Genomic DNA, 14,520 nt, shown 5'->3' on the forward strand with positions numbered 1-14,520 from the left:
AGCGATGCAAAACTTATAAACAACAAATTTAAAGTTAATCACCCGCCTTCCACGGATTGCTTCATGTAAAACAAATAATGTTTTTGCTAGATACCATGCCTAAAAATGGATATAGATCAAAATAATACAAAATAAATGTAAAATATAATATAAAAATGTCAGAAAATATCAGAATGAATGAATAATAAATGAATGCGTGAGGCTGGAACTCAGCTTGGCCAGTCGAATTTGAGGACTCGAAGTTCGAGTCCTACGAGTCTCGAACACACATAGTTCCGACGTTTACTTCTGATTGGTTGAGCCGCGTTCGAAGCCGATGTAAAATGACAACCAGAAGGTTCAGTATAAGGTTAGAATAATGATCTGTATCAAAGACTATATAAGCATACATTTTCAAGTCATTTGCCGATTGTATGGATTTTAGCAGAAAAAAAAAAAAAAAAGAATTAGCAAGGGGATTTCAAAATTTGACTTTATTCATTATCAAGTGTAGCCACAAACCTTGTTCACTGGGTATTCCATTTTCTCTGCAGAAACAATGACATTGCGCTAGAATGCATTACATAACTGTTTGAGGAACATCTCAGTGAACACCAGTCAAGAGGGTTTATTGACTTTATAAAAAAGGTGTTCGGTCTGTAGATCTACACTGTCATCTAGAGGTCATATGCAGTAGGTGAATCTGATCCTCAACTTTCAATAGCTTCAGTTATGAAAGCAAGTGATTTTTTCACTCAACAGCTCGGGTATATTAAGGAACAACATTAATGAAATGACATTACAATAAGCTGTTTAGAATGATGAAAGCTGTAATGTATGTCCAGGATTATCTGTATGTGGGCCAACCCATTCTACTTCACCCTAATCCTTTTCTGCAACGCAGCTGTGCACAAATACAATGTAGAAAATGAAGTCAAAGCAAGAATATGTCACTGTATTGTGACAAAACAGGTGCGGAACAAACTGAGCTGAACTGTAGTCACATGGTTGGGGTGGTCAGGGTGGGTTGAGCTTATCGTTCTGATTCTGAGCACATATTTCTCTGCTGCAATCTCAGTCCTGGATTATAGCGTAGCTGCTGGACAGCGAAAGAGATGGCAGAGGAGCTGACATTATCATAAAGGGTACTAATGAAACGCGCATCCCATAGTGCTCATGTTAACTCCAGAGTCAATGACAACAGCAACATCATCAGCGAGGGTCCAAGCGTGTCCCCGGCAGAATCGCCAACTGAAAATTATTCAACAAGCATTGTGAGAGTTTAGAGTCTAGAATATTGTAGGATATTTTATGTGAAGGATGTTTTTGTGCCTTACGGTTCAGATGTTTTTTCTCCTTCTTGATCCTGGGATTTTCTGTTCAAACGAAATTTTTAGCTTTAGTTAAAACATAAAATGTATCTATAAAAACACAGAAAACACTGAAATAAAAAAAAAACTCAGTATTTTTGTTATGTTGACCTTGCTAATATTCTGGTCATCATGGACCTATACTGACACCTAGTGGTGTGGATGCACCATCATACAAAAGTATGGTATCATTTACTGATGCCATTGTAGACATGCTCTACTTGCATGCGGTCATGCTTAAATTCAGCAAGCAAAAATGTCCAAAAACAGTTATGATATCAAAATTTGTGTAGTATTTACTGGTCATGTGATCTCAAAATGGCAGCTGCCATGTGGCTACCCTCTTCGTGTACATTAAAACAGCTTTTTTAAAGCACAAGTTGTGACAGTTTTTTTTCCCCCTATAGGCGCAATCTGACTTCCATATTCTATAAAACAGATCAGATTGTTTTTTTTTTTTCATTTTTCTTCTTCACACTAACATTTAGATATTTAATAAAATAAAACACATAACAATGTGAACAAGGTATGATTGCCTTATAAGTCCATAGATATGCCGTCAGTTCATACTGCTGTTAACACTTTCTCTGACACGCGGATGCAATGAGACCAGTTTTCCGGTTTGGTCATGTGATGTTCGACATATACCATGTGACATATCAGAGTGAAACGGCTTTTCAGATGACAAAAAACAGGGCGGGAGTTGATTTTATTCATTGGGAATCTATTGAATTGTTGTCGTTTGCCATTTCTGCGATCACATGTGAGTGACAGGTACATACATTTATAAATTATTTATATTAAACACCGCAATATTCCACAAAATATACAAAATAATGGTCAATTTTGATTTCATGGTGACTTTAAGCTACTGATATGACTGGAGACTTCTTCAGTGAGTATACATGATTTTAAAAATATTTTTAAAAATACAATTTCTTGATTATGTATAAAGCTTTTTAATGAGGAAAAACATTACTGGGTGCAACTTTAAGTCCGTCAATAGTTGCATTTTTCATTTCAGTCTTAAAGATTTAAAGGCATAGTACACCAAAAAATGAAAATTCTGTTATCATTTACTCTCCCTCAAGTTGTTCCAAATCTATACGAATTCTTTCTTCTGGTGAACACAAAAGAAGATATTTTGAAGAATGTCTTTATCCAAAGACAATGTGGCCCATCAACTGTTTGGTTAAGCATTAATTCTTCAAAATATCGTCTTTTGGGTTCACCAGAAGAAAGAAACTCATACAGGTTTGGAACAACCTGAGTGTGAGTAAATGATAACAGAATTTTCATTTTTGGGTGAACTATCCCTTTAATGTTATGCATGATGGTATTAAAAATTGACCACAGACTTTGACCACAGACTATGAGTCTACTGATCAAACACTGTGATGTCTTTTGGAAACAAACAGCTTACAGCGATTGAATCTCACTGAACAGTATGGGGCATTTAATTACTGAGTACAAACAACACATTATGAGAAATAAGGATGTTTGGGAATGGTTTGAACATTTTAAGGCATGCAAGTGCTGGTTACAGACAAAACACTGAGTGTCAGATGTGGATCCAGCATTGTGAAGCATACACATCTTAGGTAGAAACTGAAGAGTATGAGTATGAGTGTTGGCTGCAGACCACTTGAATTGCTTGTGATGCGTCGGGTACTGACCAAATACTATGAGGCGGGTGTGCGTGTTGGTAGATCCCAAAGGGTTTTGGACTGTGCAGCGGTACATTGAGCCGTTGAGCTCAGCTGGGACTCTCTCCAGAACCAGTACTTTACCAAATCTCTCCTCACTTCCATCCAGCAGAGGTCCTCCCACACGTGTCCATGTGAACAGAGGCTCTGGAAACACTTCATTCTGCAGCACAAAGAGAAAGTCAAAAACATTGAGCATGGTTATACTTAGCGCTGGCATATATTTTTCTGCACACAAGTCTGAAAAATTACAAACAAAGCTAAATTATTTATAAGGGTTGCTTGAGATATCTCTTTTTAATAATTGATATATATTAACTAAACACCATTGGCAGTATTCATTTGCTCATACATTTTATACTTGTGAAGAATATTAAACAATTTTCAAAAGAAGCTCTCAAAGACATTTAAGGTCTACTATAAAACATCAAAAGCAACTTAATTATTCAGTTCAACATTTCCACAAGACATTGGTAGGCATTATAATTGTTAAACATTAGCTGTTGCCAAATATAAAACAACATGCAGTGCATTCAAATTAGCGTAGTCATATTTTGCTCATACAAAAACATGAATCACTGCTACTGATAAGTTGCATTATTTACAAATAATTTATTTGCCCCACTTCATATTCTAGAAACATTTCTTCTTTTATGATTGTACCGCTTTGGGTCCCATTTGGAATCCCTCCACTTTGATGCGAACCGTGTCTCCCACTTTCGCTCTGCTTGGAGCCACCGAGAGTTTCGGGCCTTTTGGAGCAGCTTGTAAACAGTGAGAAATGAAAGCGTTGTCATTATGTCATAGGAGAGATTGTTCTAATCTATACTCTTTGTATTCTACACAAATAGTATAAAAGTTTAAAGGGTTAATTCACCCAAAAATTAAAATTCTGTCATTAATTACTCACCCTCATGTCATTCCAAACCTGTAAAACCTTCGTTCATCTTCGGAACACAAATTAAGATATTTTTGATGAAATCCGAGCGCTCTCTGACTCCTCAAAAGGCATCAATTTAAATTTTGGGCCACTTTTAAGGCCCACAAAGGTACTAAAGACATTGTTAAAATAATCCACGTGACTACAATGGTTCAACCTTAATATTATGAAGCGATGAGAATACTTTCTGTGCAAAAAACAAACAAAAATAACAACTTTATTCAACAATTTCTTCTCTTCCCTGTCAGTCTCCTACACTGTTGACTTTGTAAACAGTCTGTCTTTAGTACCTTTGTGGGCCTTAAAAGTGGCCCAAAATTTAAATTGATGCCTATCGAGGAGTCAGAGAGCGCTCGGATTTCATCAAAAATATCTTAATTTGTGCGTGTGACGCCAGTGCGTGTGATGGTGACACAGGAGCCTGCCAATAATGAGTCCGCGTTCTGATGTAGAACACGGATTCATTATTGGCAGGCTCCTGTGTCACCATCACACGCACTGGCGTTTAGCCTGGAAGCGCTGAATGTAAACAGTGTAGGAGAATGACACAGAAGAGAAGAAATTGTTGAATAAATTTGTTATTTTTTCGTTTTGTTTTTGCGCACAAAACGTATTCTCGTCGCTTCATAAAATTAAGGTTGAACCACTGTAGTCACATGGACTATTTTAACGATTTTATCTTTAGTACCTTTCTGAGCTTGAATTAAATAATTAAATTGCTGTCTATGGAGGAGTCAGAGAGCTCTCAGATTTCACCAAAAATATCTTAATCTGTGTTCCGAAGATGAACGAAGGTCTTACAGGTTTGGAACAACATGAGGGTGAGTCATTAATCACAGAATTCTCATTTTTGGGTGAACTAACACTTTAATGTCAGCCATAACACGAAAATAATTATATATAGGCTATAAATTATTTTCATGTAATGGCTGCCATAAAACTACTATACTATTTTAACTAAATAAATTACAAATAAAATCTTTTTGAAATTGTTTTAAAGTGAATGCAGGCATCAAAACATTATCATGTACAGTATATGAAAAATGGATATTCATAATACATAAAAAAGAGACCCCTCAGTAACTATCTAGTAATGTATATAAGCTGACACTCACAGAGCGTAACCTCTGCCTTCATGGGCATGGATAGAGCCGGGTGCTTGACTTCACAGCTGAACAGAGCCTCATTGTCCAGTTGTGGGTTCAAGTGCCAGGTCAGCATAGCTTGGACCTCCATAGTACCATCATGAAGCTCAGACTGCGTATGATTGAAATAGTAGAGTGGGCTTGAGCTCAGCACCCAGCGGGGAAACTCTCGGCTGATCACAGTCTCTGGGATGACCTCCGTGGTGGGACTGGGTTCCTCCTGGTCAGGGGCTCCAGACGTGTAGCTGCGCTGGGGCCGGTCCTTATCCAGACGCACCGGTTCGCTGTAAGGGCCCAGGAAAGAAAGAGACTTCTGCACTTTTGTATCGTCCAGTTCTCGGCTGATAAGCGGTTGGTTATCATTGGCAGAAAGCAAGCCTCTGTTTTCCACTTTCTCAGAGGATGTGAAAGGATGGACTTCAATAAGTTCCCCATCCCTCTTGAAGTACACCTGAGTTTGGGGAAGAAAAAATTACAAAGCAACTAAAAGGCAATAAAACACATTTCCATTTAAATAACCTCTGCTTTGTACATGTAAGTCTTTATTTAAATTTTAATTTAGAGCTTGTACATTATTCTTCTACTAACCACAGGGGCAGGTTTTCCTCCAGTTACAATGCAAACAAGCGTGAAGTTTTGAGCCTCGTAGCGATTGAATCGAGCTGGCTGATTTGCTGCCTCAACAGATATTGATTTTGGTGGAGCTGAGAAAGACAAAAACATTAAAAACTCATTATAAATCGATAGTGTCACTACAGAAATTCAAAGAGATAAGGAGAGATGACAGTGCAGCATTCAAAGTAATTATTAGTATCTTTCCCTCAAGGGCACTTTTGTGCTTCAGACCACAAGCTAGGAGATCCTCATTTAATGAGCTTTCAGTTTATAGGCAAAGTGCATTAGTAGGCAAGATTTATATCACAATAGCACAATCTCTTGATTTAAGTCAGTAATCCATGTGAAATCTTTATGATGATTTCTTTGCTGCTATTAAATGAACTCTACTTCGTGTCTCACTTACACGCCACGGCAAATTACTGATAAAATGTATTAATTTACAAGTGCATGCAGAGGGAAATTGCATTAATACCCTGATGAATTCCCAGATTTTTATGGGCATGAAGGCACATGCAGAGGCAAATAATAAAGAGAGATGTGTGACTGAGAATTTGAAATCTTGGTTATGGTTCCACATTTGGGCACATTATTATCTAAAAAAAAAAAAAAAAAAAAAAAAAAAGCCTTTTTTTTAATAGTTAATCATGAATATCCTATTATCATTATTACATTTAAAGAAGATATTTTTGTTCATACAATGAATGGTTTCAAATGAATGTCCTTCAAAATAGTGTTCTGCAGAAGAAAAAGTCAGACGGGTTTATAACAACATGAGAGTGAGTAAACAATGAAAGAATTTTCATTTATGGCTGAACCATTCCCTTTAAAGTCGAATATAAACGGCACTCACTAACAGTTATGATGGGTTTTATGTTAATGTAACCACATACTGAAGCACATCAATGCGTATAATCAACAATGCATCAAAGTTTTGAACCTACACATGACATTAAGAGTGATACTCCCAGATGCCAAGACCACCTTCTCTCTAGATGCCCTGTCATAGATCCCCACGTGGCATTCATATGGTCCATCATCTTCCATCTGAACCTCAGGGAGCCTGGAAACATTGAGGAACAATCTGTCTAAACACATGACAGCAGTCATAAAAATAGCACAGTACGAGCTGAGAGGAAAGCCAAATGATATCCACTATAAACTGTGCTCTGCTGGGTATAACTATAACCTGACAGTTGACTGGTAAACAAGGTCCTCTCTTCTCCGAAAGTCCTCCATGTGAGAAAAATTGGTGTTGTACATGGCGTCGTAGGTGAAGATTTTCTGTTTTGATGTTCCACCTTCGGTCACCTGTGAAAACAATGACAATATACTCTATCATGAACTGATCAGGGTAAAAGTTGAGATTTGAGAGAAATCATTTTGTACTGCATTAATTCATTAATTCAGTTTTATTAATTCATTTAAAATGCATTAATTCAGTTTAACATTGAACATTAATTCAGTTTAAAATGTTTAGGTGCTACATTTGGTCTAAAATCAGGCTTATAAATGTAGTAATTTCATTGTATAAGATAAACTCCAGAATTAAAGGTGCCCTAGAATTAAATATTGAATTTATATTGGCATAGTTAAATAACAAGAGTTCAGTGCATGGAAAAGACATACACTGAGTTTCAAACTCCATTGCTTCCTCCTTCTTGTGTAAATCTCATTTGTTTAAAAGACCTCCGAAGAACAGGCGAATCGCAACATAACACCGTCTGTTACGTAACAGTTGGGGTGTACGCCCCCAATATTTGCATATGCCGGCCCATGATCGAGGCATTACACAAGGGCAGCCAGTATTAACGTCTGGAGCTGCACACAGCCGAATCATCAGTCTATGTAAGCAAGAACAACAGCGAAAAATGGCAGATGGAGCAATAATAACTGACATGATCCATGATAACATGATATTTTTAGTGATATTTGTAAATTGTCTTTCTAAATGTTTCGTTACCATGTTGCTAATGCACTGTTAAATGTGGTTAAAGTGACCATTGTTTCTTACTGTATTCACAGAGACAAGAGCCGTCGCTATTTTCATTTTTAAACACTTGCAGTCTGTATAATTCATAAACACAACTTCATTCTTTATAAATCTCTCCAACAGTGTGTAATGTTAGCTTTAGCCACGCAGCATAGCCTCAAACTCATTGAGAATCAAATGTAATACATCCAAATAAATACTATACTCACATGATCCGATCCATGCACGCAGCATGCATGACGAACATCTTGTAAAGATCCATTTGGGTTGAATCCATGAGGGTTATATTAGCTGTGTGAACTTTGTGTTTGCTGTTCAAGGCAAGCATGAGCTCCGGGGGCGGGGAGCACGAGAATTAAAGGGGCCGCAACCTATATATCGGTGCATAGTTAATGATGCCCCAAAATAGGCAGTTAAAAAAATGAATTTAAAAAAATCTATGGGGTATTTTGAGCTGAAACTTCACAGATACATTCAGGGGACACCTTAGACTTATATTACATCTTTTAAAAAAGTTCTAGGGCACCTTTAAAGCCAGTTCTTGTCTCAGGGCTAACTTTACTTTTCTGAACCATTTTCTCAGTTACATTTAACTAACTGCTGTCAAAGTAATTTTTAGTAGATGTATGAATTATGGACATGATCCATTAACATTTTACATCCCCATTTACATTTATGCACTTGTCAGACATTGTGATTCAAAACGATTTCAACTGATGTTAAGATTACATTTACATTTTTATTAGTTCATGCATTCTATGGAAACCCGAATGACTTTGGTGTCCAATACTTTTGTCATATTTTTGAAAGATATAATAATAATAATAAATAAAAAATAGCTGATGTTTTGTTATCCAACGCAAAGACAATTATACATTTTTAATTGTGACTTAAAGGATTAGTTCACTTTAAAATATAAATTACCCCAAGATTTACTCATCCTCAAACCATCCTAGGTGTATATGACTTTCTTCTTTCTGATGAACACAATCGGAGTTATATTAATAAATATCCTGACGCGTCCAAGCTTTATAAGGGCAGTGAACAGGACCAACAAGTATGAAGCTCAAGAAAAAAAATTCAATGCGTTTGTGTAAGAAAATTATAGATATTTAACAAGTTATAAAGTAAAATATCTAGCTTTCACCAGATCGCCTCTCGTATTCAGCTTACGAAGAAAGTGTAATGCCTCTTGCAGTTCAAAACGCATATGCTACGTCCTATGCCTTCTGTATTCAACTTAAGAAAAAAGCATAACTGACAGGATATTTATTAATATAACTCTGATTGTGTTCATCAGAAAGAAGAAAGTCATATACATCTAGGATGGCTTGAGGGTGAGTAAATCTTGGGGTATTTTCCATTTTAAAGTGAACTAATCCTTTAAGTATCCAAACAGTGCTTGGGGCCACTATAAGCATGTGACCTTTGTATTATTTTAATTGGAGGACAGAAGCAGCAAAGCTGATCATTTGTGATTTTCTGAGTAATTAAATAAACATATGATACATTGCAAATGATGTGGCAGAGTTTTATTTAAAATGTCATGGAACTGTGTTGGCATGTTGATGTGTTTTTATTGAATGTTTTATCCTTTAGCTCATCAATCCTGCCACACATATGTCTCTGTGTGACGACAAAATGAAAACAGCTTGTCCTAAAATCAGTGAGGCATTCAATCTTAATCCTGAATATATTTTCATATTTTTGACAGCTTCTGTTCTCACAACGTCAGTTTGCCAACAGAACAACAACCTAAAAGAGTTTGAAAAAGCACAAAAACTAGCACACCGAAAAACAAGTGATTTTTTCTTTTCCCCCCTGGATGCTGAAATAAAGGGCGCATCACGCAAAGATGAAGCTCGGACCCCACTTACCCGAAACCACACAATCTCTCTTAAGTTGCCATCCGTCCTGAAATTGCACTTCAAAGTCACTGTGTCCCCCATAACCACAGGAGGGAGAGGCTCAATGGTGACTGTTAAATAACCTGGAAAAAGATAGCAGTGTCACTTCCTGAATGCTTTATTACATTCTCAAATTGCACAGTCCTCCTTTAAAATCCCATTCAAATTACCACCAATGAGCCCCAGCAAAATTACAGTGCTCTCCTCATTTCTGAAACCATTAAGTCATAAGTTAGCAAAACCAAGTGCTTTTGAAAACTCAATATCAACCTCCCCCAAGAGAGGTCATGCTGCAATGACAGTGAAATTATAGCATATAATGAGCTCTTGATCCAAGCTATGAATATTTCAGATCAAAAAGCATGATTGCAAAAACTAATATGATGTTTTCAGAATTCTACATAGTCTCAGTGCTATGTTTCATTCATGTTTAATCTCCTCACTGCAAGAAATAACAGACTTTCATCAGCGCATATCTGACAGGTATCCCTAATTATCTATTATTTAACAAACTCTACATTTAACGATGGAAATGTTGTTCTAAAAACAATGTCTATAATATCGCAGACAATGAAACAGTTATCCATTATTATGTCGGCAGTGTTCCTAGTATCAAACTAATTTGCATTGTTTTACCCTAATCACTTCTCTAATAAAACAACAAACATTAACAAAACGAAACTAAACAAAGTAAAATACCCTATAAAATAAATAAATAACAGACTTTCATCTACACACATCTGACAGCTATGCCAATTTTGCTATGTCTAAATTGTCTGTTTTGCAGAGAACGTTCCCATTCCACCTCTTTGATGAAATGAAACAAAACACAACAAAAAAACAAAGCAAAATAACAAAATGTAAAGAACCAAAACAAAGTGAACATGCACAAAAAAACTAACCAACACAAAATACACTATATAACAAAACAAAAATAAAAGAAGCAAAAACACAAAAAAGCAAAGCAAAGCTAAATCAAATACACTATAAATGCTACACTATAAATCAAACACCCCTCTGTTTTCACCTGTCTAGAATAGATTTGAAAAGATGTTGCACACACACGCATTGTTCAGCACATTACAGTATTACATAATGTCTGTCACAAGGACAGATTCTTTGTGTAGTTTGATGCTTTAAGAGCTAGAGCTACATTTCATCTCTTCCACATCTTCCATCCATCACTACTGCCAGAGCTGTGTCCCTGTCCTAATAAAGAGAAGGGGCTTAGTTTACAAATGTTACTCAAATTTTTACCATCATCAGACAGAAAGCATGAAACGCCTCTGTACCCTGAACAACCGTGAAAAGCAGCTGTGTCTTGCTGAGTGCTGCAGTTCCATTGAAAGTGTCACCATGTACCGAGCACAGGCTTCAGAGTGGGAGGCAATCGGCCTATAATCTGTCACAAAATTCACTGACCTACAAAATCCCACTGCTCCACCGTATTGGCTTTTTTAAAACTGTGACGTCAGTGAATGGATTATTTTCAGTGTGTTTTGCTTCTTTCCCTAATCCATGGTATTTTTCTCCATCAGCCAAGTGATTCTGTAGGATGCCCCACATGCAGCACTGGACAATGTCTGGGATGTCCTGAGATCCTCAGGCAGTTACTTCATCACGTCATCATTTACTGATGCTACAGAGTGTTCTTAAGGAGGATTAGTGAGTGGAGAGCATGTACATGTACAGGGTTTATGATAAGCACATTTTATAGACTGAAATAATCTTGGAAATCAGAGAAAATCAATCTCTGGTCAACATTGTCATTGTTGGCTGGGAATGTTAATGGTGATGTGCAGGGATTAGTTGGGTCAACTGAGATGATTTCAGTAATCTATTTGATTATGTAAAAATGCATAAAAGCATATCAAAGGTTAGAGTGTATTAAAATGTTTAGCGTGCTAACAAGAAGGTTTGACATTTGCGTTATCTGAAGATGACGCAATCTGAAACTTTTACATGAGAGATTGATCAAAAATGACATCCGTTGACATTGATTGATAGGTAACCGCCATACACAATAAGAGAGAAATCATTCACACCCATATTCACTTTAACATTCAATCAGTGTATTTTTTAACGTCATATTCTTAAACCTTTACATTTGGTTTGCCCCAATCTTTCACATCTTTTCTGTAAAGCCACAAACTGGTACAATAATTTAAATTGAACTTCCAATTCTGTCAACTTTTCACTCCAAATCTTATTAAACAATAACTAAGTCTGGGTATCATCCTATGCACCATATACAACCTGAATTTTATATCTGTTGCAAAGCCTTGGATAGAAATCAGATCTAACGGTAAAAACACTTAAAAAGGCTTACAGTTAAACTGCATTCATATCATTATAAATAAAGAAACACTGCTAATGATGCATTTCCCAAAGTCTCTGTTCCTCTAATATGATCTGACCGGCGACATTAAGTGTCCGACTCAAGGGAATGAGATATGACATGATGCTATAGCCAGCATTATTGAGTTACAGTAAGGAGTTGCTATTACTAATTCATGTCCAGAACAAGCAATCTTTCTCTCTTATGAATGCATAAGCATGAAATAAAAAATAATCACCCACAAAAGCAAAATTATTCCTTACATACTATTATTATATTAGCTTGCTCTTAATAACCTTATATATTCCTGCACTATTGTTCTGTAATCAATGACCTTTCATTATTTCAGAGTGCAGATAACCCCTCATAAAACTGGGTCAGGACAAAAGATTAAGCTTTATCCTCAAAATAACTACCCATCAAAATTATTAGACAGAAGTGCACCTGAGTTTAAAGGAAAAGCCACTTCAATCGTGCAATCAATATAGCATTCATATGGTGTGGAACTTACTGAAGGACGTAAATAGTGCAGTTGTGCTTTAGGTGGTTTGGTATTATACAGCTAAAATCTTTAAAAATGTACAGTATAAAGTTAAGGACATAAATGTATTCAGTCCAAAGTGTGATACTTGATTTGAAGATAAAAAAAAAACCCTATCAATATGGCATAACTTTATCACATTTGTAGTTGTTCTCAAAACAGCTGACTGCTCATATCATACATAATACAAGTAAAACTTACCTATAACGAAATCCAGTAGGTCAGCACACAACAGCAAAGATAAAGTAATTATACTCATCTCTTTTGTCTTATTTTAATATCACTCAATGGCGCAAGTGTGTCAGTATTCCATCTTAATATTATGTTAATGTCATCCTGCGTACAAAGCTGAAATATTGAGTAACTCGTCGCGATTCTCCCTGTGATTTCTCATGGTGTCCTTCTAAAGGAGCAGCAGCAGCAGCAGCAGCATCTCTCTGGGCTCCGTCGGGCGGAGATTCACCAAAGCAACAGATTTGAATGAATTCATTCTCTCGTGCGCGCGCTCCCTGCTCCGAGCGCGCGCGCGCGAGCAGTCTTTAACTCTCATACTCACACTCGCTCTTACACACATACACGCTCGATAACCTCGAGCAAAAGCTGATAAAATGATTGCCAGGGACAAACACTTAATGCTACGTTATTTACGTATTGAGATTAGTATGAAAACGCTCTTTAAATTTGTATTTGATTAATGTGCAAATATTTTTTGAATGTGAAAATATTATGTAGTGATTATTAATGCAGAACATGCTGCTAAGGCAAGCCAAATGGATAGATTTCAGTTTTAGACACTTACACAAACACAAAACTTAAAAGGGTACGTGACATTTAGATATTCCTCAGTGTATTGTGATCATAGAGGATCAAGTCAGACATTCATCCATATAAACTGGGTTATTTTTTCCCCATCTCTCTCATCATGGACATTTTTTTCATCACTTCTTATACATTTGTGTTGATGAGAAGGATGAAGAAAGATAAAGCACAACTGTAAAAATATGAAGTGTAAAAATGCTAAAGGGTTAGTTCACCCAAAAATGAAAAAAATGTCATTTATTACTCACCCTCATGCCGTTCCACACCCGTAATACCTTCACTCATCTTCGGAACACAAATTAAGATATTTTTTGTTGAAATCCGATGGATCAGTGAGGCCTGCACAGCCAGCAATGACATTTCCTCTCTCAAGATCCATTGATGTACTAAAAACATATTTTTAAACCAGTTCATGTGAGTACAGTGGCTTAATATTAATATTATAAAGAGATTAGAATATTTTTGGTGTGCCAAAAAACAAAATAACGACTTATTTAGTGATGGCCGATTTCAAAACAATGCTTCATGAAGCTTCGGAGCGTTATGAATCAGCGTGTCGAATCAGCGGCAAAGTCACATGATTTCAGCAGTTTGGCGGTTTGACTTTTACTGTCTATGGGTTTGACACGCGATCTGAATCATGATTCGATACACTGATTCATAACGCTCCGAAGCTTAATGAAGCAGTGTTTTGAAATCGGCCATCACTAAATAAGTCGTTATTTTGTTGTTTTTTTTGGCGCACCAAAAATATTCTCGTCGCTTTGTAATATTAATATTGAACCACTGTACTCACATGAACCGATTTAAATATGTTTTTAGTACATTAATGGATCTTGAGTGAGGAAATGTCATTGCTGGTTATGCAGGCCTCACTGAGCCAACAAAAATATCTTAATTTGTGTTCCGAAGATGAACGAAGGTCTTACAGGTGTGGAACGGCATGAGGGTGAGTAATAAATGACAGAATTTTCAATTTTGGGTGAACTAACCCTTAAAGTGTAAAAATAATGTAAAAATGCTACATGAAAAACCTGTTTGTGTACATGTACTATACAATAAAAATGTTATTTATTCTAAAAAAAAAAATGCAGCGATACCAAATTTCTCTGCCAGTACCGATTATTCAGAATGATATTGGCCAATACCAATGCTGATACCGATAGG

At 36.4% G+C, this 14,520-nt stretch overlaps 1 protein-coding gene across 1 annotated transcript; it reads right to left on the reverse strand.

Annotated features, from left to right (window-relative positions):
- Window positions 1-1,153: 1,153 nt before the first annotated feature.
- On the reverse strand, window positions 1,154-12,793 carry igsf21b (immunoglobin superfamily, member 21b). The gene is made up of 10 exons (XM_067372085.1): window positions 12,736-12,793; window positions 9,626-9,738; window positions 6,945-7,066; window positions 6,700-6,818; window positions 5,729-5,844; window positions 5,111-5,591; window positions 3,719-3,819; window positions 3,026-3,218; window positions 1,317-1,355; window positions 1,154-1,230 (listed from the first exon to the last, which is right to left on the reverse strand). Exons 1-10 carry the CDS (start codon window positions 12,791-12,793, stop codon window positions 1,154-1,156), a joined length of 1,419 nt encoding a protein of 472 aa, XP_067228186.1.
- Between the last annotated feature and the right edge of the window lie 1,727 nt (window positions 12,794-14,520).

The sequence above is a fragment of the Chanodichthys erythropterus genome, chromosome 20 (assembly GCF_024489055.1).
Source record: "Chanodichthys erythropterus isolate Z2021 chromosome 20, ASM2448905v1, whole genome shotgun sequence".
In the NCBI taxonomy this organism is placed as follows: Eukaryota; Metazoa; Chordata; class Actinopteri; order Cypriniformes; family Xenocyprididae; genus Chanodichthys; species Chanodichthys erythropterus.